Below are 27,149 nucleotides of genomic sequence, written 5' to 3' on the forward strand. Positions count from 1 at the left end.
TCACCTCTGCATGAAAAGGGCTAGGCTTGGCTTGGGAACCAGCCCAAGGACAGCAGAGGAGGTGCTCACCCTTCTAGGGGACAGCAGAATGCCCCAGACTGAACTCAGTGCTGGTGTGTTTTCACAGCCATAAACACTCACATTGCTTGGCTCATCAGCGTCCTCTGCCAGTGTCATCTGGCCGTGCACTCTCCTTTATCCACTGCCTTTCAGAAAAGGAAAAGGTCTGCTCTATTACTTGTCTTCTGTGGTAGGAAAGAGCATGACATCACTGAGTAACAGTGTGGTCTGTCTTCAGGTCTCGCGTTTTAACCGTGGGAGAAGCCTGAGGAAGAAGAGAGAGAGACTGAAGGAGGAAAGAAGGGCTCAGTCAGTGCCACGGGATGAAGTGGTACAGAGCAAGGTACAGGCTGGCATTATCAGTTGGATCTGCTGTAAGGAGGGACTGTCACGAAAACCCATTAAGGACACAGTCTATTTGGAGCCATCACTGTGCATGGCCCCAGCAGCTGCCCGAGGCAGTTTGTCATGCTCTGCTGCTAAAGCATTTCCTACTCACATGTGCAGAGCAGCTTAAAGCTGGGCAATCGAAGAGGCTCCTTTTCCCCATCTCTACAAATGCTCTGAACTCCTTGTCTTTGCTCCAAGCAGGGCAGTGTCTCAGCTGCTGATGACACACCAAGCAGCGACCAGCCCCCAGAGAGGAAGAACAATCTGAAGGATAAACCCCGGTCAGCCTCACCAGATCCCAAAGGGAAAAAGAGCAAAAAGAAAAAGCCAAAGGAAAAGGTATAAGTAGATTTAAAACAGCAGAGAGAAAGAAGGGATAGCTGTTCAGAAGTGGTGTGGGTCCCTTTGGTGTGTTGGGGTAGCAGCCCCACCATGCTCCTGGGGCAGAGATAATCTTCAGAGAAAAGTGATTTTTGCTCTAATTGTCACAATGGATTTGTCCCATTCCCACCAGGAATAGTTTACCAAGGTGCTCATATAGACAGAACGTTGTGTCTATGTTATGCAGGTTTCAGCACTCTCAGACCCCATCTCCCCAGCTGACCAGCAGACACTCCCTCAGCCCCAGAAGAACGTGCCTAAGCGCAGAAGTAAACACCATTGCTCCTCTCCACCCCCTCCCCACGAGGTCCGAGCCTACCAGCTCTACACGCTCTACCGAGGAAAGGACGGGAAGGTGATGCAGGTGAGCCACTGCCCTCACAGAGGGAGACACTGCGAGCAGCCTGTGGAGCTGGGACACAGGTAATGGATAGAAAATATGCTCCGTTAACTGCACTCTCAAGGGCATGAAATAATGACTTGGGATTGGTTTTCCTTGCTTGGGCTTCAGCTGCATTTTGGCCAGAAGTCTGGCAAACAATAAGCTGTTTTTGTGCCTGTTAAAGAAGACATACTTAAGTAGTTTTGATCTGCAAAGATAAGGGGTGAACAGTGATTGGAAATGACATGAGAACTTTCATTATATACTTTGGAACATTAAAAGTTCTGACAGGAGAAAGAAAATTTCCAGGGAAAAGCAGTGTGTGAGCACCGAAAGCTTACTAGCTAAACCAAGAAGCTGAGTAAGCTCAATAGATTTTGTTCCAATTCTTTCTGGGTTTTGCAACATGTCTTTGGGTATTCTATGTTTACTGGGGGCAGGATTTCTATAGAAACTGGTAAACAAATAAACCTGGAGCTACCAGGCCATGTACATTTATTCCAGTTTGGAGAATAATATTTTAGTCACTTTATTACATAATTAATTACCAGTTGACATTTATAAGAAAGCATAAGAACAGTCATGAAATTATCCTGTAGACACTGTAGACCTCTGTATTGTTGTTTTCTTAATATTGCCTTCCTGTACTCCTGGAAGGTCTATCCTTTCATTTCCTTAGCTTCTCACATCCATCCATCAGCTCTTTTACATCCCTTTCTGTAGTTCAGAATTTCAGCAGATTCTGAAGACCATTGAAGTCAGACTGCTAAGGTTTTACTGGCTGTTTACTGCTTTTCAACCTCTGCATGTAATGTTTGAGAAATTTCCAGACAGGGGCACTATGGAATTATCCTATGGCAGGCATCAGGAAGGCTGGGGGACCTTTCATACATTAAAGGGATATAAGAGCAGAGAGGTGCAAAAGGACTTGGGAAGTAGAGAGGTGCAGAAAGCAGACAGGACTTGTGTACAAATCTCATCTGTTCACAAGGATTAGCTTAATAGCGCTAGACTCCCATACAGTATTTCCTGAAATACATGACACTCCTCTCTCCTTTTCTTTTTTGCTTGTCTGTCTTTGATGCCCTGAGGCCATGAATAGCAAACATAATTTCTGAAGTACATGTACTTCTGAAGTTTTCTTTAGTACTCAGCAAACCACCCACCTTTCCCTGCCAAGGGAATAACCCCCAGTTTATGAAACATTGCTGTGGGGCTAAAAAAGAGAGGGAGGCTCCTCTGCAGACAGATTCAGAGCAGCTGCTTTGGGCTACTGGCACAGCCCCTGGAGGAGCCATTTTCTGCCTTTGGGCTGCAGAGGAAGCTGATGAGGTTTAGCTGTCCTTGCTTATGGGAGCCTTTTGTGACCATCGCCCTGAAAGATTTAAATGTGATCAGTGCAGCTGCCCTTGCAGAGGGGCCATGAGATGGTGTCACATGAGTCAAAGGCAGGCAGAGGAGTGCCCAGCAGGCGAGGGGCAGATGAATGTCAGGAGGGTGAGGGCAAACCGAAGCAGTGAGGCCTTGCCATCCAGTACTGAAGGACAGAGCACATGACTGGCATTACATTAAAAAGCAAACAGACACAACCTACATGCATCCACAAAATCAGATTATTTTTTTTTTTTTTTTTTTTACAATTGAGAATTACAGCATTAAGACACAGAGTGTAGGCCTGTGTGGTGGTATTCCCTCAGCCAGCACACAGGGTCTGAGCTCAGCGCTGCTTGTAGCCCCAGTGAAATCAACACTGCTGCGTTAGGGTGTGTCCATACACATCAAATCAATCCCTGTGTAGGCTGTGCTTTTTCAACTAACGGCCCATCTGCTGAGCTGCTGTCGGGAGGGTGAGATACAGTACATGGGCTAGAAGATCCCAAGACTGACTGAAGGAGGCTGTGATAATGTTCCAAGTATGCTGAAAGGGTGGTGGGGTGTAGCAAGTAAATGTATTATCATCACTCCTTTCAGGCGCCCATAAATGGATGTCGTTGTGAGCCCCTGATAAATAAACTGGAGAATCAGCTGGATGCAACAGTGGAAGAGATAAAAGCTGAGCTTGGCACAGTACAAGATAAAATGAATATTAAGCTGGGCCAGATGGAAAGCAAAACTCAACATCAAGTAAGAACATGACCTGAAGTTCTACTTGCCTATATGATTTAGAAACATACCCTAAACTTAATTAATTTTCATTGTAATGATTCATTTTTTGCTTCTTATGTTGTAAAAGCAAACCTGAACTCTAATACTCAAGTCGAGGGAACTGTGACATTCCACTGGGAACTGATGTTGCAAACTAGGGTCTTGAGAAAAAACACATTTAATGTGTTAAGTGGCTTCTGGTGCTTCTTTAGACAACAAATCTTAAAGGCTTGAGCCATTAAGAGGGAAAGAAGGCAGTCCTATGACTAGTCAGTTCATAATTGTCAAAATCCCTCTTGCTAAATCATGTATTCATTAAGATTCAAGATCCTCTAAATTACTTTTTATGAGATTCAAGATCCTATAAATTACTTTTTATTTTTAATTTAATAGTTTTCATTGGTAATTTTGTGATTGAGCCTCTTTGCAAGCTACATCTAACTGTAGTTAGCAGCATTTCTAGAAACAAAGACTAAAAGACAGACTATAGTTTGATTTACAGGGTTCACAGGTGAGAGTCTGGTTTCTTAACGATGATCTCAGCTGAACAGTGTTTCTCCCCACAGCTCCGAGTTCTGGACAAGCTGATGGCCGAGCGGCTGTCAGCAGAGAGGACAGAGTGCCTTCACCGCCTGCAGCAGCACACGGAGCTGGAAAAGAGTGAGGGGGAGAAGCGGCAGGTAGGGCTTGAAACAGCCACTCCCTCTTAGTCCATCCCCTGGTAGGTCAGATCAGGAATTTCATTTCAGCAGGCAGAAAATACCAGAGATGTGTCACATCTGTTAAAACAGGTAAAATAGCTTCAAAGACCAAATTATTCCTACCCACCATCTTAGTCACTAAACCAAATTTATAATGTTTTTGCATTAGAAAAGAGGAACGCGAAATCCAGTCACACTGCTGTAATTTAATTTGGTTCATCTCTAGTGTGGGATCTACAACAAAATACCATTTTTCTAACAGTGATTTGCAAAAATTTCCAACACTAAATTTTTCACAGTTGTGCTTTCAGCTTTTGCTTCATTAGAGGACATATGCAGGAACATATCCAAATAGTTAAAAAGACTAAGATCTGTGTTGTTCCTTTTCCTTCTCATCCGTCTGGTTGTGGGCCCTGGGAATCTCTCCCTTCATCTCTATCTGATCTTTTTCGCCCCTGTGTATTAAAAGGCTGAAGTTCTTTCCTCTGATGTTTGCAATGCAGCACCATCTCCAAGCTGTGTGTTACTGCCAATAGGAAAGTCCTTTTTGGTATGCTCATTCAACCAGCAATACAAGAATAACTGCTCCCACAGAGATCCAGCTCTTGCTCTTCCAGCTTCTGCAAAAACGCACCATTTGATACCTGCTGAGAAATTTGTGTTTCTCCACTCAAACAGATGAATTTAAAATACAGTTTGTTTTCTCATTATTGGTATTCTTCCAAGAATTGAGAAATACACGTTGTGCTAGGAAAATGTCATGAGTGTTTGTAAGACCATTCCAAATCCATGTAAAAAGACTGACAGCTGTGATAATCCTTGCATAGGATACTGATCAAGATACTTGGGTCTAATGTCCACCAAACACTCTTCTCCAAAGAAAAGTACTTACCAAACCAAGGCAGCTTTGATTTTTATTTTATAAGAGATGTAAGTCTTGTATTGGCTTCTGAACATCTAGGCTTGTGCTCCATTTCCTTGTAATCTCCATTTAAGACACAAGATGCTGGAGTGAAACATCACTGAACTGAATTAAGTGATGTCAGCTGTTGCTGCTCAGTTGGGTCTAATTGAAACATCTGAAAAAACAGAATTGGGCTTTACAAAACACACTGACTAAATATCCTTGTGCCTAGGAGAGCCTGACCTAAATTCATGATGTCATATGAACAACAGGGTGAAAAGAGCTACTCCTATTTTAAATTATTTAAATGCATCTGCAGCTGACACTTAGGAAGCATCTGTGTAATCTGAAAGCTGTTACAGATTTATCATGTAGTGGGGGACTCACCTGAATGAACAGAGAAGCAGAGGTTGGTAATTGTATAAAGTTGTCCTACAGCAGTGTCTAATTTGAATTTCACTCTTAAAAAATGACCATGTGGTGTTCCTTGCACTTAGAAAGTATCACCGACTTTATGATTAAACAAGTCATCCCTGATAGAGTACTGAGAGTTGAATTGGAAGTAGCATATTCATATCTAAGAGGTGGTAGCTTGGACTAAAGAGACTGCCTTTCATAAGCTAGTGCATAGTTCTCCACCTTTTTTGATCTGCAGTCCTTTAAATATTCCCAGTGGCAGCATGCATATCTGAACAGGGAGTCTAAGCCCACAGATATCCAGCTTGCTTCTCTTTGTCCCTGCCACATGTCCTCAGCAGCCCAGGAACCACAGGATGTCATATTAGGATTATGTAATTTACAGTCTCTTTCTGATAGATTTCCTTGGTTGATGAGCTGAAGACCTGGTGCTTGTTGAAGATTCAGAATCTGGAGCTCAAGCTTTCTGGAGATTCCAGGTCATCAAGACCAAAATCAACTTTGTCCACTTGTGAGTCTCTCACTGAGACCCTGGATACTGACAACAACCCCAACAGTGCCAAGGACTGTAAAGCCAACCAGCCTGTGCTGCAGTCAGAGGGCTCCCACCAGCATTCCTATATCACACTTCCAAATAGCCTCTTGGAAGATGGGGGAAGGAGCAGAGTCCAGATGCCAGAACAAAGCTTTGGGCAACACTTTTGCATTAAACAAGATGGAGCATTGGGTACAACCACATCAGGTACTTAGCTGTCATATCCCTTCAAGGGCAAGCTCATTAACTGTAGTATCATTAATACTACATAATTCTGGTGGTGTGCTTCCCCCCTCCATAAGCCTGATGGCTTGGGATTTGAATACACTTCAAGGCAGCCACTGGGAATATTTTAAGAGGTGGCTGGGTGGAATTCCACTGACTGTTCGTGATGCTTCTACTATGTCTTTGAAGCAAAAGTCCTTTGGTGCTTTGAATAACTCTTAGCCCTGGAAGCTTTTGAAGAAAAAAAAAAAGTGCAGAATAGCCAGGTGTCCACAGCCAAGTAGAATGCTATCTGAACCCTGGCTTCTGTAAGATGCAATTTGTATCTCCCCTAAACACTAAGCTAAGTGAACAGGCATGGATGCCCCATCAAATAGAAAGGCGTCTAAGAGATCTTGTGGTGCTTGAGTGTGAGCTATTCTGTATCGGAACAGTTCAAAAGCATAGAAATGTGTGACCTTTCCACAATGACTGGGACTTCAAGTTTTGTAGAAGCAGGGAGTTCATAAATATCAGCAAACATAACCTAGTTTGGAAATCCAGACTGATAGCTGTTCCATGTCCTTCTGATGAAGTCACAGAATGGTTTGGATTGGAAGGGACCTTAAAGATCATCGTGTTCCAACCCTCCTGCCATGGGCAGGGACACTTTCCACTGTACCAGGTTGCTCAGAGCCACAGCCAGCCTGGCCTTGCACACTTCTGAGGATGGGGCAACCACAACTTCTCAGGGTAACCTGTGCCAGTGCCTCACAGTGAAGAATTTTTGGCTAATATTTATGTCCTTTGCCCGTTGTCCATTCATAGCCCTGCAGCTGCAATGCTGCAGCTCTCTGCCTGGGCCAGCTTTTCTCCTTTAATGACTTTCTATTACATTACCTGACTGTGAAGATGTGATAAACTAATGTAAGCCTGTACAAGGTACACACGAAACCCCATAATTCATCAAACAGTAAGGTCTTCTGAGTGCTAAAATAAATGCCCAGAGCTTTTCTTAATATATTGTCTATAATTTGTTCTATAGGTACAGAGCAACAGGTAGTGGCTGGTGGACCAATTTCTTCTTCTGCCCCTGCTCAAGATGTCAGGCCAAAGGACAAAGCTGTGAGTGCCAGCACATTCCACAGGTTCCAGCAGGAGCTGCCCTCCTCCGAGCTTTCAGGCTCCAAATTAAGACACGTTAAAGTTCAAGCTGCTTTGCAGCCGGTGACTGAACCTGCAAAGACTGAACCACAGAGCGGCTACTTCATTGACAAAGGAACTCAGACGAAAAAGTCCAGCAAAAGTGGGCAGTCGAGGCACAAAGCTCTGCACCACACTGGGGCACAGCAGGGCCAGGAGCAGCAGCCCTCGGCCCCGCCTGCCCCTCCGCTCAGAGACACCTCCCAGGCCCTGGAGATAACCCAGTACTTCTTCGAGGCCGTTTCCACGCAGATGGAGAAGTGGTACGAGCGGAAGATAGAAGAAGCCCGGTGCCAAGCGAACCAGAGAGCGCAGCAGGACAAAGCTGCGCTCAAGGAGCACATCAAATGCTTAGAAGAGGAGCTGAGCAAATTAAGGACTAAGGTGCAGAAAGAGAGCTAGCACCTGCCAGGCAGCTAATCAAGCAACAGGACTCATTTTGGAACCTGCTGTATGGTTATTTGGAGTATTGATAGATATTTGTAGTGCCTGTTACATCCAAACACAACACTCTATTTCAGGAGTAGAAATAACTTTGGAAACTCCATAAATGAGGAGAGTTCATATGCAAACTATATTGATAACAAAGAGATGCTGCAGATTAGATCCTTTCTTTGTTATTTCCAAGAGTCTGTCAATATTGCACTCTCAGTTTCCAGATGCTGCTTGAAACCAAACTGCATTAGTAACCAAAACTACTTTCTGAAAAGGGAATTCCCTTACCCTCCACACAGGACACAGACTAGGGGGTTCTACTGTATGCTACATACATGTATGCTACATGTAAACGTGTTGTGTTACCAGTACTGAAATAAATCGAGGATGTTTGAAAGTTTTTGACAGAATTACTTAGTGATGAAGGGCTATTGATCCTATTTTAGATACTCCCAGGGCCTCTCTCTAGTCAGTAGAGAGAAGCTGAAGAACCAACTGCAGGTACAAGCCCAGGTAGCTGACAGAGGTAGGCTTCCAGCTGGGAGAGGCCAGGCAACCATGGAGGGAGATGCTAAGGCGAATCATCCCATAAGGTACAGAAGCTTCAGCAAAAGCTTCACTTTGCTTTTCTCTTGGTTTTCCATTATTAAAACAAGTGCTAAATCTGATTTGTTTTTTTTTTTTTTAATGGTGTCCTGCTTGCAGAGCTCCTTGTGATTACACTATTGTTGGGGCTCTACTCCAGTAATCTGACAGAGAACTTTTGTTTAGGGCATGGATGACAAGTATTTTACTGTAACCGTGGTCTGTTTTTTAGGTCAAATGTTTATATAAGTCTTTTTTCCTTCAAGCAGAAAATGGCTAAATTGTCTACTATTGAAGAAGCTGGACAAAGTCCTTTATCTAAGGAAGTGAAAGCTTGGCTTCCTGTATTCAAATTTTATTTTTCTGCGGTCACGATTTTTTCCCAGGCACCTTGCCCAGACTCTACCTTTCTTCCTCTGAATGATTCCTCCTCTGTTTTTTCCCTTCTGTCTCTAAAAAGGAGACCAGTCCTGGATGAGTCTACAGGTTTTAGGACAAACAGTCCCACAAAACAGCACTCAACATTTAAAAAGTTTTATCATTGTGTTTTGTTATAAAATCAGAACTTTCATTGACCAATGTTGTCCATGCTGACAGACTCCAGATAATTTCAAGGCACTCTAACTATTGCATCTGCATCCCTTTAGGGTTTTCTCCTTACACATCTGAGAAGGCTCCATCAGATTCTGCTAGAAATATAAGTTTACTTACCAGATCATGATACAACTGCTCAAAATCAGTTCCAACACAGGATGGTACTGTTACGCCAAGAAGAAAAATACTTTTTTTCTGTACTAAGGAGCTCTAAAATCAATACAAAATACTTTACAGTGTTGAAGAATGCCATTCACTAACTAGTAATTAAGCTTTTATCTTCCTAGCAGATATATAAAGCAAAAAAGTCGTATTATATAACAATATTTTTAAAGTTCCTATTAATGCACTATCATGACAAGAGAAGTGTATCTGCAGCTATGGAAATACTAGTTTTCTTGCTCTGACTTCTGTAGTCTAATATAGACACTTTGGTATGTTTACAGTTTTGTTTAAGCTACAGTAGGAATGCAGAAGCATGCTATTGAAGTTTTGTATCACCTCGATGAAGTTAATGTCTTGCCAAGCAATTAAAGTAAGTGTTGCTCAGAAATGTGTGGTGTAACATTTTCTAGCCACAGAAAACTGACACAGTCCCCTCACTTGACTCTGAAGGGGGAGCAGAAGATTGGACTTCAACTTGTAAGCTTTTTGTTTGTGGTTATAAAACACAAAAGTGGAAATCTGCCATCTGTGCAGAGGGGGGCTGCAGGGACTGTGTTGGCTGGGGCAGGTGCCTCTTTCAGAAGTTACAGGCGCAGGGCTGAGCTGTGCACAGATCACACACACGCTCCTGAGCTCGCCCAAGCTCAAGGGAGAGGCTGTGGCTTTAGCTCTACTTCCCATACAGACCACACTGGACCACACTCATAAGTCCAAGTAATTTAAGTAAATCCAAGTAATTACCAAGTAATCTAAGGCAGTAACCAGACTGCAGGTTACTGATTTTAGAGGTTCTCTGAAGCCAATGAGTGTATGATAAAAGAAAGAAAAGCATTTTCTGCTAATTCCTTTCTATACCCCTCCCTTCTTTAAAACTGTGAAAACAGGTGTGATCTACCTACATGTCTCTTCAAGTAAATTTACTTACCCTCGCAGGCTGTACTTGGATTTTTTAAGACTTCTGGCTGGCAATTTTATACTTGGCAAGCCCACAGAGCAGTGGAGATGAAGGGCAGCAGCACTCAAGAGATAATAATCTGTCCAGGGCCCTGTCTGTCAGTCCTAGCTCTGGATTACAGGCCCACAACCTGGAAATGTACAAACTGGGAGTCAAAGGAGTAATGCAGGCTCCGGGCTCTGAAAGGAAAGCACCACGGTAGAGGCAGCAGGGTACAGCCTCCTGATTAAGGAACAGAAATCCAAGCACTGGCTGAACGGAAAGGGAAGCCTACTGTAGTAACTGCCAACACTGGTTATGGCTGTTCAGACAAAATACCTTTGTAAGCAGCACTTTCTCTTAACATGAAAAATAAATCCTCAACACAAATAAAAATGTTCTGTCAGTCTGTTCTACCAGAAAATGTTAATAAAATGTAAATTTTTGATGAAACATTTTTAGATACATATTTTTCCACTGACTGATTGAAGCTCAGAGGCTTTAGTCTATACAGATCTGAACCATGGCTCCTGCTCTCAAGTGGGGTCGTTCCTCCTGTAGCCTGGAATTCTGTCCTGTCCCTTCCCTGGTGCCAGTGGTGACCACATTTACTGCCAGTTTGTGCAGCTCAGCAACTCTGCAGAAAACCACCTTGAACAGGGGTGCTCCCCAAAGGAAGTACTGTAGCAGATTGGGAGAGGGAAGAGTTCCTGCATGTCTTGGAATCACAACCTAAAATAGTCAGGCATCAATCTACTGCTGCCTGTCTAGCTATGTGCAGAAAATCCCCAGCTCATGCAGGCATTTTTAAATTATATGGAAAAAAAGGAGATACACTGCAGCCCAAGGAAAGTGAGAACAGCTGCAAGCTAACAATTAGAAATGGAGTAGTATAACATTTGAATAAACAAACCACAACTTTTGCACTTAGTATTTTCTACCTGTAATTTTTCTTCATATATTGACTTTCAAATACTAGTTTGAAGGTACCTGGTACCTGGCTAAAATCTCCCATTTTCATAAATAAAGACCTCCCCTTTTAAGTTTTATTCAGCTACTACTGAAAATCAACACATCTACACACAAAACATTTTTTTTAATATTTGTTTGTTCTGGGCCAATTTATCCCAAATTCTTTTTTTAATCAAAAATTTTGGTGAAAATCCTTAGTACAGTACATGAACAGCTGTCACTTGTGAATATTACCAATTACAGCTACCACAGTAAAAAGCAGACAAAATAATATGCCATATATTTATTTTCCACTGCGCTGGCATTAACACAGCTGTTTAACTGTAATTTTTGGTGCTTTCTGCTTTTCCTGCAGCACATGTTACATCATCCATGCAGTTTTTTAATATCCTTTGTGTCCAAGTGATTTCCACTTCTGAGGGTAGCCAAACTGAGAAATGGATGGGGAAGGGGAAAAAACAAAACCCCCACTGTGGTAGATTCCTCCTCCAAACATTACCAGGTTGTCAGCAAAGGCTGCCATTGTAACCACATTGTAGAAAAAACACTGTGCCTACTTGCAATAGATAAAAATGGAACTGTCACCAAAATGAAGATCAGGATTTTGCCAGCTTAAGTGTTCTCTGCAGTTCCTGAAGTTGCATGTTGCCTTGAGTAATCATCATCCTGATTGCATCCTGTAAAATAGAATGGAATCTAGTGAACTGTACATCTGTACACAGCACAGGTTTTACACAAGCACACAGAGTTTTAATGCATTAAAATACATTCAGTAACATGCAACTCTTAGTGGCACTACTGTCATTTACATCTTTGTGTGACACAACACTGAGACGGTTAAAAACCACGTAAATAAATGGATTCATTTTCTCCAGTTCCTTAACATTGTACTTGGTTGTAGCTTTGCTTTAAAATTCAGCTTTAAGGAGGATTCAAACCCCTAATAATGTTTTCTTTATGCCTGTGTGTGTACTGCCTTTGCAAGCCAGTAGTGAGACCGGCACACGAGCATTATGGAGATGGGTTTTACACAGCAGGTGCGGGTTTCTCTCAACATTATCTAAGGGCTCCAATGCTTTGTCTGCATAATTCAGCCACCAATTCCTTGGGCACTGGCTGGAAAAGGGAATGAACTAGGAAGCAGAGGACAGGAGACGTACAAGGAATGTGAGGGTTTCTGCATTTCACACTTGCTTCACATCCTTAACCATCCCATTTGATTGTATTCTGCTTGAATGTCGGTTAAAATAAAGTTTAAAAAAAAAGCCATAAAAAGCTTAACCGTTACTAAGTTTATGTTAGTTACCATATATATACAGTTTTCCTGATCTGTGATTTGAAAAAGCAGAGCATTTTTTTTTAGGTCTTTAATTCCAGATTATTCTCTGGAAATTTGAGAAGCATTACTACCCCTAAGGAGGGGGGGTGGGGGGAATATTTAGAGGTGCTGGATTATTTCTTCGCATAAATGAGGAAATAGTAACAGGGGACTTTTCACCACTCTGGAAGCGTTACCAACAAAACAAACCCCCAAGACACAGGACAGGCAGTGCAGTGACCATGCCCGAGGGCAGGCGATCAGAGTTGCGGGTTCACAATCCTCACCTCTTCTGTAGCATCCTTATTTCGTTTGAATTCCTCCCTGGCCCAGTCCTTTAAGTAGCGGCGATCCTGCTCAGCAGGGACCTCCCGGATAGCCCGCAGGATCTTGCGGTACAACTGAAGGACCTGCTGCCGCCTCAGGAACTGGCAAGGAGAGAGGGAAGTCTGCCCGCCGCCCCAGGACAGTGCTGCCAGCTGCGCCCTCGGCGCTTTGCTTCGAGGGTTATTTAAACAACCACCGAGTTCCCCATCGTTTCTACAGGACGCAGCTCTCCCGAGCCCCCGTGCCCCGTACCTGCTTGAGGGTGAGCGCGCCCGGCGGGAGCCTCCCGGCGGCCATGACGCGGCTCCGCCCCCGCCCCGCCACGGGGCCGCCTGGCCCGCCCCGCACGGGCGGGGCCGAGGCCGCCATTTCCTGCGTCATCGCAGCATTGCCGGCCGCGGCACGGCCGCTCGGGTCGTTCCAGCCTGGGTCGATTCAAAGCGCAGACGTCGTAATTACAAAGAGCGGTACCTCTCTTTATTAGTACAGACGATACAAGATGCATAGCCTTTGCAGTGAAAAATCACGTCCGCGCTCCAAGACACCGGATTTATGAAACATCCCCAACGCCTGCCTCGGACAGGGGCAAACTTCACAGTGTAAAGTGGTAAGGCAGGGATCAGCATATGGCGTGATTCAGAGAAATCGGCAATAATTAAAAAGGATGTGTTAAAACCGCAGAATAGTTTCAAATATTCAAGTACTTTTTTTTTTTTTTGGTTGATTAAAACCATCTACCTCTCCTGCTCCCCACTTCTTCCTTCCCAGAGGCACCTCCACATGGGTGATGCTGAAAAAGGCTTTATTTGTGAGACACCTCAACTTCCAATGCAGAAATGCCTTCCTAGGATCAAGACGGGTTTTACTTATGGCAGGGACAGAGCAGCAGGAATAATATTACCTCTGTTAATATTACAATTATTTTTTTAAAGGTAATAAGTTATTACAAGAAAATTTGAGACAAGTTTTACGTTTCTTGTGGGAATAGCAGGAGACAGTCTCACCATTGCATAATTGTCCTCTTGACACACATGGGAGGATGCACCCAAACCATTCTGTTCTTTCACAGTCTCTGCCCCAGGGCAGCTCCCAGAGGATAATCCCAGTCAGGAAGAGCTTTGTGACCTCTCCCATGAAATACAGTTTCTTGTATTTCAGCAGTTCAGCAGCAGCGATCGGGTCCTGACCTTGTCTACAAAGTCTAAAGAGTGTCAGAGGCAGTCACCAGCTCAAACCACTGTCTGAGGGCATCGCTCAGAGTCTCTGGGAGCGCATTCACATCTCTAAGGATCAGGTAGAACGGGAATGGGAATTCTTCCATGTAAGACCTGATTTCAGGCAATTCTCCAGGTCCTTTGAATATAGGTACTTTAATGTCCAAAATAGAATCCTGTAAAAAAAGTGCTGGTGTTACTACTAAATGACACACATATTGTATGAGCACTACAGAATTTACCCTATTTTCTAAGTACTTATAATTCTCCCCCATTAGATTAAAAGTTAATAAAATAATTTTAAGATTAAAAGCTTTAAGTATTCAATGGTAAATCAGAGCAAAAGCTGAACATAAATCAGTTAAATGCTTTTGCCCTTTTAGATAAAAGTGTACTAATCGATGAATTATAGGCTAGAAGACACTAAGCTTAAGCTTCTGCAATACCAAATTCTGTAAATAAATTCTGTCTTTTCTTAGCATTTTATGATTTGAGTTTACTGTTGGTACTTTAGTTTTATTAATTTGATGCCTTCCTGAGAGAGTCTGTAAGCTCTTTAGTGCTGAGTTCAACTCATTCTTCTGTTGTGCAGTGCTCTAACAGAAGATTCTTTAGCAACTTCACAGTATTTCAACAAATACTACAAAGACAAAAATCAGATTAAACTTCAGCTGTGCTTCTTGTAAAGTAATTTCTAAGTTGCTCAGTGTAGCAGCTCAGAAATTAATAAAGGTTATGGAAAACACCTCTTTTCCCCCAGGAAAAAAAAAGCTTATGAAAGACACCCAGAATTTTCACTTGATACTTCAGCCAGGTTTCATCAAAACCTTTCAGCTGTTTGTCAGCAGGAGAACTGTTAGTTTTTCAACACTAAATATAGAGATGAGTTTTATATGCAAAAATAAAGATCCAGGAAAAAACCACGAACCACAAAATTAGAGTCTTTACCATGTAATTCTCTGTCAGGCTTATATGCTTACTTACTGCACTACAGAGCCTACCTGAAACACTCCCAGATATTTCAGCTTCCCATCCAAGGATATCTAAAGTTTTCTTCCCCCATTACCAGATGCAGGACTCAGCTTTCCCAACTGAGGCACTGAATAACTCTCACACACTCCCTTCTGTCTAATGTTTAATCTCATACTGGCTCCAGCTGTCATGTCAACTGGGGACTGCTGTCAGAAATTATCAAGCTGAATCAGAGCTGAGATGGAACAAAGCATCTCTCAAACTCCAAATCTGTCAACCTGCCAGCTGCTTCCCTGGTGGCCAAGAGCTACAAGCATTCCGTTTGAAGACAGGAGCTCTTAGCCTTTCTGTGGCATGGAAGCTGAGGTGTTTTTTTTTTTTTTTAATACAAAAGATAAAAAGCACAGTAGGAAGAAATGGTAGATCTGACAGACGTGGAAAACTGCACTTGGGTTCAGTATCTCTGACCTCTGCAAAAGATAAGGTAGCTGTATGGCACTATAAAAGACAAGAAAAGGAGTTGTATCAGTTTCTCATTCACTGCAGTTGAATACTTCTCCCTTGTTCACTTACCCGGGAATTAGGGTTGTCCAACACTACAAAAATAACAAAGATATTGGCACTCCGAGCCGCTTGAACTGCTGCTGTCACGCGTTCCTTGCCTTCCAAGAAAAGGCCTCTTCCATCAGATACAATCAAAAGCAGCTGTGCTGTTTCTGAGCACAAAGAACATTTAAAATTCCAGTAAGTTCAGAGTAAACTGTTAAAAAGGCAAACCCCCCTATTTTGCTGTTTGGCTTGTGGATATAATGGAAAAAGGAATACTCCTAAGGAAATTAACTCTTCAAATAGAATTCTGTCAAGTCAGTCCAATTAGTCTGAGGTAAACCTCCTGAAACATCAGACATGGGTTCCTCAGCACCAACCATTTCTGAAGACATGTTACTTGACCCAAGTTGCCCCTAGAGTCAGTCAGTCTAGAGGTATATTATAAGTTACATATTTAATTACACATAAAATCACAGCAATTAGTCAGGAAGGCAAGCCCTAATTGTTACAGGGGGATGCAGAACACACTTCTGCAGACAGGCCCCAAATGTGACAGGGCTTTGTCTTTTTACAGAAAGAGCTAATGAATCCTACAGCCTTTTCTCTTGCCAGCTCCCTAATCCTAAGGAGCTGGTTGCTGCTGCATCCCCACCTAGTTTACACAGAACTGGATGTTGCTCCCCCTCAGAATATTGTGACACCCTGGCCACCCTGTGGCAAAGCAGCTGTGGATTATAAATCCCAGACTGTCCAGTTCTTGGAGTATTTCAACAACAAGAACTTATAAAAAATACTGGTGCCACCATGACAAGTTTTAAACTATCACAGAGCAATCTTTTAGACTAACTATGGGGCAGACATGAGGCAAGCAGTCTTCCAGCTTTTCTTGGAAATTCAAGCAGCTCATGACCTAAAGTTGAAGGACAATGAAAGGCAGGTAGGAGGCAACTCCCTCCTCAGAGCAGTGTGCTTCTGGATACCTAGAGAACTCAAGCTCTCAAGCAGGAGCAGAAGTGTCTAGAGAGCCAGGGTCCTTAGGAAGCTGGACAATGCTCCAAGCTGGCACTGTCTACACCTTAACACAGTCTGCAATCATGAGGTAAAGGGAGACAGGTAAGGCGTGCCTTTTTAAAAGGTCTTACACAAAATTTTAGTGACTTACTGACAAATATGAAGTAGGTGTCGCCTGGGATTTGAGCTAAATTTTAACCAAACATTGCTTTTGACAGAGCAAAATCCAAAGCCCTAATGCAAGTGACATTGCAGTCCTAGGAGTCTTCCTGGCAGGATCGTACTTCGGGACTGTAGTGAGCATTCTGCTGCCATGGCAACAAGCACAGTAACGAAAAAACTCACCCGGATTAATATTTTGAGACAACTGCTGTGCTGCAGCAAACATATTTGCTGATGATTCTAGAAACTGCAGAGAAAATAAATAAGAAAATCAAGTTATCTAATCATAAAAGAGAATAAACTTGAAAATGAAAACATTTCTAAAGAACACCTTTCTCTATTTTAAATGCTAAGACAGTGTGACCACCTAACACAGATACAGTTCTTTGCATTTTCCTGTATTAACTCCTGCTTTAAATTTATTAAATACTTTTGAACTAAAGAATCTTCAGAGATTCAATTCAAACAGAATTAATTTTTTTCCCCAATACTAGCAAAGCCATCAACTATCAACAGCACACTGCAAATGAGATTAATGGCATAATTGAAAATATACATCATATTTCTAGGTTGAACTTCTTTGGCTTCAGCTTGAAACAGAAGTATCTAGTCTCATAATCCCCATTAAAATTAAGAACATCAACAGTACCCAAAATACTTTTTAAGATTCAATACAGAGAAAAGTAAATGCTTAAAAGAGGTACACAGCACAACTAAAAGTGAGCAAACACTCTTCCTGTTACAAAATTATGACCATTTTATTAACCTGCTATCAGACTCTCAAATACAAAAAACTAGTAAGTGTTACAAAGTGATCATGAAACCATGAAGCTGCTGATATCTTGTCTGGAAAAGATTGGTAAACCTGTTACCCTGGAGGCATTCTTGTGTACCTGGGCTATTTTTGTTTTCTTTTGCTGAAACTTGCAAAGACGCAATATCCGTGTCCCTGACTGGTCACTGAACTGCTCGTGGAACGGGTGCAGCAGCTGAACAGTCTCTCCAAAGCTTCAGAAAAGAAGAGAAAATTACAGCATGAAACTGGTATTTACATTCTGCTCTGAAGTACTGAAAAAAAGTCAAGATTTGAAATAAACTCACCTACACACAGCAATTTGTCCGACTTCTAGAAGAGTCAGAGCATTTCCAATAACTGCCAGGGATTCATATGCAAGCTATTAAAGAAAAAAGTTGCATCAAAAATAGCAGTCAACGTTTTACTCAAAGCCCAGTATTAAGTATGAAGAATGTTACTGAAATTATTTTTCACCATCTAGAAAGATAATTGAAGAGACTGCCTATCATATGTAAGACAGTCAGTGCAATAAAGATACACTAGGCTGTGCTTGAGGGCTTTAGCTAATTGATTTAGAGACACCGCTTTAGGTAGGCTAATGAAATAAATAAGTAACTGTTCAGAAGGAAACACAGCATTTTAATTAATGAAACACTGCAAGTGAGCTATGATGAATGGATATTTAGTGCTCCAATGAACTGCCAGATAAGGAAGTTTCAACCTTCTGCAGGCCACAAAAAGTAGTTTTACAGTGGATATGTACACATCTAACAAACTTAACAGCTCATCCTTTCAGCTAGTTTTCACTGATCTTTTGTTAATAATTCTCTCGGGCCTGAAGTGGCAAGAGTTCAAGCACATGGACTGGAAAAATTGGTGCTTTGGAATTATCAGACTTTCCAGCGGCCACCAGCCCTGTACAAAACAAGTCAGCAACTACACATCAATGACTGGTGGTTTCTCCATACTCCTTCCAAGGTTTTATTTTACCTGTTTAGAGTGATTGTCAATCATACTAGAGGAATCATCAATAGCCAGGCAAATCTGGTACTGTCGTTTACTGGGCTTTGTCCTTCGCAGCCAGATCTTGTCTTTTCGGAACTGACTGGCAATGTACGGGATCACTTTGCGCATGTTCAGTCTCTTCCCAGTTCTGTAGTCTCCTCTGAAAAGTGAGAAAAAAGACATAGTGACAGGGGTTATCAGCAAATATCTCATTCTGGAAATCCATGACTTATGCGGCATATACACCAAATATCTTTTCTAAAAATAAAAAAAATCCATTATTAGCAGTTTTAATACTGATATTTCATTATAGATAAAAATATCCCCCACATTTTTAATGTAAGACGGATATTCAGTGTTTTAAATGAAGTTTATATCTAGGTACCTTAAATGGAAGGTAGACCTCGAATTTACATTCCACCAGTTTGAAACAAGTCTACAGCTCTTTAAAAAAATAATCATTTAATGTTGTAAACAACGTAAAACATTTTGACAATTAACTTAATTTTTGACTTAACTTCAAATGGTGAAGTTGACTGATCACCTGTTGCACAGGAGAAAAAAAAATAGGGGGGATAGGTGCTGACTACTGTATCATGTTTGCATTTCATAAAATAACCTAATGTTCCTGTACAAGGAAATTGAAGGCAATTGCAAACAGGAATAATTACTGTAATGCAAAAATGACATAAGGCTGCAGTTTTAGAGAGGTTCAGGTACCCCAAACCCATGAGTTTAAGGAAACCAGAAGCCTCAGAAAGACCCAGCTTACTTCAGCTTGGCGGCCTGAGTGGGTTCCAGGATGAGTCGCAGCTGTTCACAAAGCTGCTGTGATAGAGGAGCTGTCAGTACTAAATACTTCTGCCACAGCTGTGCTGCTTCCTTCTCCTACAACATCACACAAAGAAATTATAGTGAATTATGAAAGAACAAAACAAGATGGGGAGCACTGTCTGAAGAAAGAAACCAAACCTCAGCGCACTAAGGGGAAGGCAGTAACCAGCTAAAACTGAGGGTGCCTCACAAGACAGTCTGCATTCACATTCAAAACAAGATCTGAAACAGCATCCTGCTTCAAGAATAATGTATTAAGGTTTTAAAAATAAGGTAAACGTAACAACAAAAATAGTATCTATATTTTGAGTGATTTAGATTCCAGCCTGCTTGGATTCCTCAATGTTTTAGCAGTAAAAGAAGATGAAATAATAAAATGAAGGATTATTATGACAGTTTTATATTCAAATGAAGTCACAAACCTCCTCTGGAGTCCCAGGCTGTTGTGTCTGCCAAGCTTCCAATTGCCTTTCAAGTTCCTTTCTTAGCTCTTCAGGATCTCCAATGATGTGCTAGAAGTGGAGTTAGGAGTTTTATGAGACAGAAAAATAAGTTTACACATCTGGTGACCCCCAAAGTATAGCAAATTACAAAGAAAGTAAAATGCATTGTTCTCATTCTTATAAATAAAAAAATACCTGAATACCTAAATGAAGATTCTAAATCTCCATGTTTTTTAATAGTTTCTATGTACATGAAGGATAAATACCTCCCCACAAATATCTTCATATGTGATTTATTCAATATAGAAACAAAGCTAGGAACATCTATGATACTGACAGTGAATACAATAAAATACAGAATTTCAAGATAAATCAATGAAATTATCTTGACAAAAACCAGATTTATCGACAGTATAATGGAGATCAAACTATTGAACACTACACCTAACTAGTATCTTTGAAAACACAGTACACTTCACTTAGTTATATTTTTATACAAGCTTCATTCAAACCACTTGAAGACTGAATGACATCATCCTCTACCTGGCAAATATTATTTGATAAGCCACTCTGTTAAAGGACACCCAAGCTTTATGATACTTTTTTTTACTTTCACTCTGCTTTCAGTGACAGCCTCTGCCCCTGACTTACAAACCCCCAGACTGGCCAAACAGCAATACATGGTCTGCATGACCTGCAGGCTTACAGACTGAGGAAAATAAGCCCAAGACTCCAAACTCAATAGTCCCAGTAACTTCTCATTCCTCAAGAAGCAGCAGCTGTCCCACTGGTCACCTGCTGCACATTTAAGGAAGGGAGAAAGAACAGACACGGAGGGGATTTCTTTCTTCTTCCTTCTACTGAAAGGTGAGAAGCTGCACTTTCTCCCAGCTGCCTCTTTCCCTTCCCCTTTAAATGGTGCTGCAAGAGCTCCCTCTCCTGTTCCACATTTTCCGTGCCAGTTGGAAAAAACCTACAAAGCTCAAAGCCACAAATATTCTGACAACATGAGAAGACTTGCACTCAGCAGTCTTTTCCAAAAAGCTGCAACACTTGGCATTAAGAGAGAAATTCCCAGTGCAGCTGGCACACAATCCTTTCAGTGTTATGCATAGAAACAGTAAAATAGCACCCTCCAAGTGTACTTAGGACACCACACTGTAAGAATGAAAGGTCAATCCTTCTAAAAAAAACCATACACTGAAAATATTTTTATTTTATCAACTGGTTATCCACCACCAACTGCTTCTGTGCCATAGGTCTTTATAACAAAATGTGCTTTTTCACAGAAGTTTGCACTGGAAAACCATGTTACAGGATCTTCCAGGCCATGGTATTTTTTGAATTGAGACATTAATAGAAAGCTCAAAAAGGTTCTACAATACCTACAATCAGCTGTTATAAAGAAGTACTATATTAATGTATAATGACTGAATTGGCTGAAAAAAGTAATTCTAGTCTTTTGCATTCACAGAGTTTCATTAACACAGGTCAAGTAAAATCATCTCTTTTTCTTGCTGTAGCTGAAAGAAGACAGACTGGGTATCCTACCTGGGGAATGTCCATCAGAAACTGGTGGGCTGTGTGTATGGTCGAGTCCTTGCTTCTCTCTGGCTTCTCTTCAGCCTCCTTTACTAGTTTTTCTGGTGCAGAGTCATTGACATCCTCTGAGTCAAAAGTCTGGAGCTCTGGCTCCACGTCCCCTGGTGCTACAACCACAACAATAATTACTGACTTCATGGGTCACACATAATACAAGAAGTAATATTGTATCTTGACTCTTTCACAAAGCATCTCGTATGCTTTGTAGTGCAGCTGACATTTTCTTTTAAAAGAAGTGCCAAATTTTAAGACATTTAATTCTAGGAATGGGATGAATACACCTTGCAAATCACTGGAACAGAACACCATGCATTTCCTAATGCAAATTGTTTTTCTGTCTTGTAAACTTCTTTCCAAAGTAATAGTTAAGACATATTTAACACCTGACAGTTCCACTGGTGAAGTACGTTTATTGACTCTCATAGCCTCTACGACAGAATGATAAGAGGTATAAAGTCATATGAGAAGTCAGAAAATCATAATTTAAAAATGGCAGTCTTTGCTTGTCTTCTACTCTGTTTTTTTAACAGAACAGTTTTCTATAAATAAAAAATCAATTTACAGATAAAGGAATGGACTAGAGAGTTTGTTTTGTTACTGTTTCTACTGTACTACTCTATTTAAAAATTCATTTCTTAAAAATTATTCTAAAGGAGAAAAAGAATGGCACTGTAGGCCATGTTTCAAAGACTAGTTTTTCAGAACATACAGTTAAGAGAATCATGTGGAAAAACAAGTAGACTGATTACATGCACACCTGTACCATAAATAGAGTCTAGCAAGAGATCTAAGTGATTAAAGCTCAAGGGAGTGGGAGGCAAGAATGTAAGCTTGTAAAACTCGTCTCCCCTCTCCAGCCATGCTTTGTGTTGTTCAAGAAGAAAACTGTTCAAAATTCCAAGCTGTGATGTAATTTACTTAGATTCATCAAAATTACAATTTCTATTGCAATTGGCAAGAGATACTTCTACCTAGTTAATTTTTTTTTTTTGGAAGCGGGGGTTGTGTGGCTGACAAGTCAAACCTATCTTGTCTACCAGCTACTTCTGTTAGCTGCTCAGTTTTGTTCCCACTTAAGAAAGAAGGCAGTGAGAGTTTGGTGCTACCTCACCAGATGTTGTTCAGACCAGCCCCTCTACTTCTTGCTGGTTTGTTTTTTTGGGGTTTTTTGCCAGAATTTATACATGAAATAGTTGAGTTACGTGGTGCTGATGGTGGTGACACTGGAATGCATTGTTAAATGCCAATTAATTAAGTGAATTGGCACTGTGTTGAACAGCAGGGAAGTGTTTGCTTTTTATTTCTTCGAAGTGGTGGATAAAGATTAGAGACCATTAACTTGAAAGAAAGCAGCAAACCCCTCTGTTGCTCAATCAATTTAGCAAAGGCTAATGCTGGTTACTGGGCAGAAGTAAGAATACTGCTGCAGAGGAATCAATTTAGAGCAGGCATTTAGCCTTATGAAACATATCCACTACATGCAAATATAAATACCTACATATACATCTAAAGATCCATATCAGCATGCATTTAGAATGCTTCACAAGTTAACGTACCAGAAGGTTTAGTGGCATTAGACTTCTTTTTTTCTGGCTTCAGCTCTTCAGTGTCTACTGCTTTGAGATCCTCATCCTGCATTTCTGTTTCCATTGCTGCATCTTCGAAGTCTCCTTCCTTTTCTTCGGGAGGCATAATAGGTTTCTCTTGCTCCTTGCTAGCTACATCTGCACAAAACCAAAAATACTTGTGAAGAGGAAAGTGGAAGGAGAAGTAGTCAAGTTTAAAAAAATATTGCATTCTGAGGCCACTGTGTGTCAATTATAGTGAACTTAGAGATCTGAGGCTCAAACCCCTGTTTTATCTTTCACTCTGCTGTGCTGTCATATCAGTAAGCTATTGCCTTCATTAGCTGTAGTAAGATTTGAAGAGAATAGATTGTAAAGATATTAAGATAAAATGCATTTTTTTAAGTCAAAACCAGTATTTTCAGAAGTGTTATTGTTGGTTGGAGTCTGACTGCCAAAGAGTAGCATTTATTGTGGTGAAATGGTGTGGCACCTTTAACCAAAGCAAGTATTGTTAAACATAACTTTAAAAAGCAAACAGGAAAAACTACAGCAAATACGAGTGTTTCAAGATTTGATTCTGCAATGACAACTCTTTACCCCCAGAAACACCACTGTACCATATGTCTGTGCATCGTAGTGTTCAGAGCCTTCTTTAATATGTTCAAATGCATCAGCCTCCTCCACATTTTGTTTAGGCTGAGTTGCATCCTGCTTTGCTTCACTGCTGGATTCCATGGTTCTCAGTCGCTTGTGGATGCGTTCATTGTGATCTCCCATGGAGCGCTCATTGTCTGCCTGGCCAGGTTTCCTCTTGAAACTCTGAAAAGAAACAAATTAACACCATGAACTTCAAGAGAGGTGTAATCCACCACTAATGAGAACAGTGCTCTGACAAGGAGAAACTGAATCCTGCCTATTTGCTGGTTAATATTAAGGCATTTAAATAAAAATTTAAAAGAAGAGATGAACCTGCGTATTTTTTATGCTTTGCTTCTGAGAAGCCATCCGGGCCATGCGTGTGGATTCATGGCCTTCTGATTGATTTGCACTTGAAGCTCCAGTTCCACTTTCCTGAAATAAAAAAAATAAAAAAAAAAAATTCAATTGTAACCAAAAATAGAAACTACTGTAAACAAACTCCAGATGTTAAACTGCAATGCTTTGCTACATTCTGTTCTGAATGACCAATGGCTCAAAACTGCAAGTATAATTCTTATGGACAGCAGACAAGCCACTTCTACAGTTTAACAATTATCCTATACTTACCTTTACAGCAGTGAAAATACAGGGTATCTACATAGCCTTTAAGGTTTTTTTTCAGTGAATTTATAACTAGTATAAACTAAGGTCTTACACACAGTTCTTAAAAACTATGACAGCAGTTCCCTGATTTCAACTTGAAAATGTATTCACAAATTCACATTTTTAACTTGGACACTTCCACATAATTTACCTCTTTAGACTGGTCTCTTTCTGAAGCCTCTCCAGCCAGCTCAACAGCACTGTCACTCTGCAGATTTTCTTGCCCAGTCTGCCCTTGTGTTTCATGCTCCATTCTTTCCTCAGCCTCAGGGATCTCTTCATCCATCTCTGAATTACCTTTATCCTCCTCTTCCTGAAATAACATCAGATTATTTTAACATTCTAAAAAACATTGAGAACTGTGTGTTATTGAAAGGTACTTAAAGACAAATACAGTTGTAAGACACAGTCAGGATGGTTTAACAAAGGGAAAGGCCTGTTTAACTGGATAACCCTTCTATGATGAGGTCACCGGCCTAGCAGATGAAGAGAAGGCAGCAGATGCAGTTTTCCTGGATTTTTAGTAAGGGTTTTGATAGTGTCCCTTCACAGCATCCTTTTGGACAAGTTGTCCAGCTGTGGGTTGAGTGGATTCACAGTGTGCTGGGTGGATTCTACAGCTAAAATAGTTGTAGTGAATGGGGTTTCATCTGGTGACAGCCACCAGTGCTGTTCCTTGGGGTTCAGCTCCAGGACTAGTCCTGTTCAATTTATTTATCAATGAGCTGGATGCAGGAGTTGAATGCTCCATTAGCAAGCTTGCTGATACAAACTGGGAGGTGCTGTGGGCTCTCTTGGAAGATAAAAGGCACCTTGCAAAGGAATTTAGATTGACTGGGGCACTGGACCATGATTAAGGGGATGAAATTTAACAAGTCCAAATGCTGGATTCTGCACCTAGGACAGAGTAACACTGGACTCAAGCATAGACTGGGAAGAAGAGTGGTTGGTGAGCAGCCCTGCAAAGGGATCTGGGGATGCTGGTGACAGCAGGCTCAGTGTGAGTGAGCACTGAGCCCTGGCAGCCCAGAGGGCAATCCCCATCCTGGGGTACACAGCAACACCAGCTGGTCAAAGGAGGTGCTGAATCCACTGTATACAGCATTGGTGCAGCCTCACCTGAGTGCTGTGTGCAGTTCTGGGCCCCACAAGTTAAGAAGGATGTGAAGGTCCTTATATGTGGCCAGAGGGCAACAAAGGTGGTGCAAGGGCTAGAAGCAATGTCCTATAACAAGTGGCCAAGGACTTTGGGCTCGTCTAGTTTGGAGAGAAGGAGGATGAAGGGTGGCCCCATTGCTCTCTACAACTTCCTGAGGAAGGGACATAGAGAGAGAGGTGCCGATCCCTTCACCCTGGTAGGAAGTGATAGGATGCATGGGAATGGTCATTAGGACTTTAGTATCACTTCTTTACTGACAGGGTAGTCACACACTGGAACAGGCTTCCTAGAGAGGTGGCCAATGCCCCAGGGCTGTCTGTTAGAGGCATTTGGTCATTGTGCTTAATAATATGCTTAAACTTTTGGTCAGCCCTGAAGTGGTCAAGCAGTTGGACTAGATGATCACTAGATGTTCCTTACAGATGAAATAGTCTGTTCCATTCTAACACAAGGCTGAGGAGGCAGCAAGAACACAGACAGCAGAAATACATGTTTAATAAGCATAGTTCTTGTTATCTTGAAGACTCTCACTAACATTGTATCTATTCAATGTCAAATTTGTTTCAGAGTATCACAGACCACATCCATTTCTTGAATCTTGTATAAGGCAATTTAAAAAAAAAAGAAAATAAAAGAAAATCACACTTTTATTTATTACTGTACCTGAGGTTGAAGGCCTTGGTCTTCATTAGGGATTCCCTTATCTTCAGCAGATTCATTTTTTTTCTCATCAGGTGATTGTGACTCTTCCTCTTCTTCTTGTGCATCCTCAGTGTTCCCTGCCTTTTCTTCTTGATCATGATCTTCTCTATCTCCTTCATCTTCCTTCTCCTCTTTATCTTCAGAAATGCCTTCTTCAGCTGCTTTTGCATCTTGATCATCTCTTTCTGTCTCACCAGTATCCTCTGCATTCTGTTCTTCTGTCTTCTCTGCCTCATTTAAATCCGTAGGTTTATCATCTATTTCAAAATCATTCTCTTCTTCTGGATTAAAAAAAATCAGAAAGGTATATAAAACTTTCAGTGAAATTTAGAGACAGTGAATATTACAGGTATTTGGAATAAAACTGCCCAGCCTATCAAAAACTCATAAATTACTCAGTTCTATACACAGAATCTGCGTTTTCTATAGCCAGATAATTCCTTAAAGTCACAGTTGATTTCTAGCTAGCAGTACAACAGGATGAATTCCTAGTAACTTCCTTTAACCTCTTATTCCTGAAAGCAAATTGACTTTTGAGCGTACAAATACTTAGAAGTATAACAGAACAAAAATGAAACCACAAAAGCAACTAGACAATTAAATAAGGAGATTCCAGCCTGAGTTGGGCTGTATCACTTGGGTAACATGAGAAAGCATGCTCCACAGTGTGCATGAAAGGGAGGTAAAGGAAAATGTTGTCATGCTGACTTCTTGTCTGGCCTGCATTTGGTATGTTGGTATTTGGATACACAAATGAATTTGCAGCTTCTTGGTGGTTACACTGAATCCTACAACCATCTCTCTCCTTTCTGTAGGCAAAAAGGGTTCATGATCTGATTGTCTCAGCTTCCATCTAAGAATCTGTAGAGATTTTCAGCTATACCTTCATCCTCTTCATCATCACTCTTCTCATTACTCTCCAGATTCAAATTATCAGGAAGGTCCAAAGGTTCAACTTCAGGCTCCTTTTCTTGCTGGCCATGATAAGGATCTACTTCATTCTCATCATACTCACGCTTTAGCAAAAGAATGGGGGAAAAAAATAACAGGATGGACTAAGTGGGAGGATAGGCAAAGCTAAGAAACAAGATACTACTGTATTCTCTAGGACAAAGAAATACTTGATACAATGTTACATTTTGATCAGTTAAAAGTGAATTTCCAGTGGTACACATAAT

The 27,149-nt window shown here is 41.3% G+C and overlaps 3 protein-coding genes across 9 annotated transcripts in view; 1 reads left to right on the forward strand and 2 right to left on the reverse strand.

The window, feature by feature from the left end:
• The window catches only part of ANKRD6 (ankyrin repeat domain 6), an 86,084-nt gene extending 75,230 nt beyond the window's left edge, over positions 1–10,854 (forward strand). For all 6 annotated transcript variants that reach the window (XM_038133109.1, XM_038133107.1, XM_038133108.1 and 3 more), the window contains 7 exons: positions 299–403; positions 652–789; positions 1,019–1,195; positions 3,185–3,337; positions 3,925–4,038; positions 5,780–6,122; positions 7,165–10,854. In XM_038133109.1, coding sequence (XP_037989037.1) covers positions 299–403; positions 652–789; positions 1,019–1,195; positions 3,185–3,337; positions 3,925–4,038; positions 5,780–6,122; positions 7,165–7,724 — 1,590 coding nt within the window. In that variant the 3' untranslated portion in view covers positions 7,725–10,854. The remainder of the gene's footprint in view (positions 1–298; positions 404–651; positions 790–1,018; positions 1,196–3,184; positions 3,338–3,924; positions 4,039–5,779; positions 6,123–7,164) is intronic.
• Positions 10,855–11,112: 258 nt separating this feature from the next.
• LYRM2 (LYR motif containing 2) lies at positions 11,113–13,789 on the reverse strand. Its single transcript, XM_038133112.1, has 3 exons — positions 12,905–13,789; positions 12,613–12,753; positions 11,113–11,684 (listed from the first exon to the last, which is right to left on the reverse strand). Exons 1-3 carry the CDS (start codon positions 13,031–13,033, stop codon positions 11,604–11,606), a joined length of 351 nt encoding a protein of 116 aa, XP_037989040.1. The 5' UTR covers positions 13,034–13,789; the 3' UTR covers positions 11,113–11,603.
• MDN1 (midasin AAA ATPase 1) overlaps positions 13,108–27,149 on the reverse strand; it is a 92,218-nt gene continuing 78,176 nt past the window's right edge. For both annotated transcript variants that reach the window (XM_038133103.1, XM_038133102.1), the window contains exons 88-102: positions 26,855–26,987; positions 25,933–26,252; positions 24,262–24,423; positions 23,778–23,879; positions 23,426–23,627; positions 22,797–22,964; positions 21,190–21,347; positions 19,618–19,707; positions 19,134–19,249; positions 18,347–18,521; positions 17,662–17,735; positions 17,454–17,568; positions 16,744–16,807; positions 15,412–15,554; positions 13,108–14,042 (exon numbers count right to left, since the gene is read on the reverse strand). In XM_038133103.1, the coding sequence (XP_037989031.1) occupies positions 13,854–14,042; positions 15,412–15,554; positions 16,744–16,807; positions 17,454–17,568; positions 17,662–17,735; positions 18,347–18,521; positions 19,134–19,249; positions 19,618–19,707; positions 21,190–21,347; positions 22,797–22,964; positions 23,426–23,627; positions 23,778–23,879; positions 24,262–24,423; positions 25,933–26,252; positions 26,855–26,987 (2,211 nt within the window). In that variant the 3' untranslated portion in view covers positions 13,108–13,853. The remainder of the gene's footprint in view (positions 14,043–15,411; positions 15,555–16,743; positions 16,808–17,453; positions 17,569–17,661; positions 17,736–18,346; positions 18,522–19,133; positions 19,250–19,617; positions 19,708–21,189; positions 21,348–22,796; positions 22,965–23,425; positions 23,628–23,777; positions 23,880–24,261; positions 24,424–25,932; positions 26,253–26,854; positions 26,988–27,149) is intronic.

This window comes from Motacilla alba, chromosome 3 (assembly GCF_015832195.1).
Source record: "Motacilla alba alba isolate MOTALB_02 chromosome 3, Motacilla_alba_V1.0_pri, whole genome shotgun sequence".
In the NCBI taxonomy this organism is placed as follows: domain Eukaryota; kingdom Metazoa; phylum Chordata; class Aves; order Passeriformes; family Motacillidae; genus Motacilla; species Motacilla alba.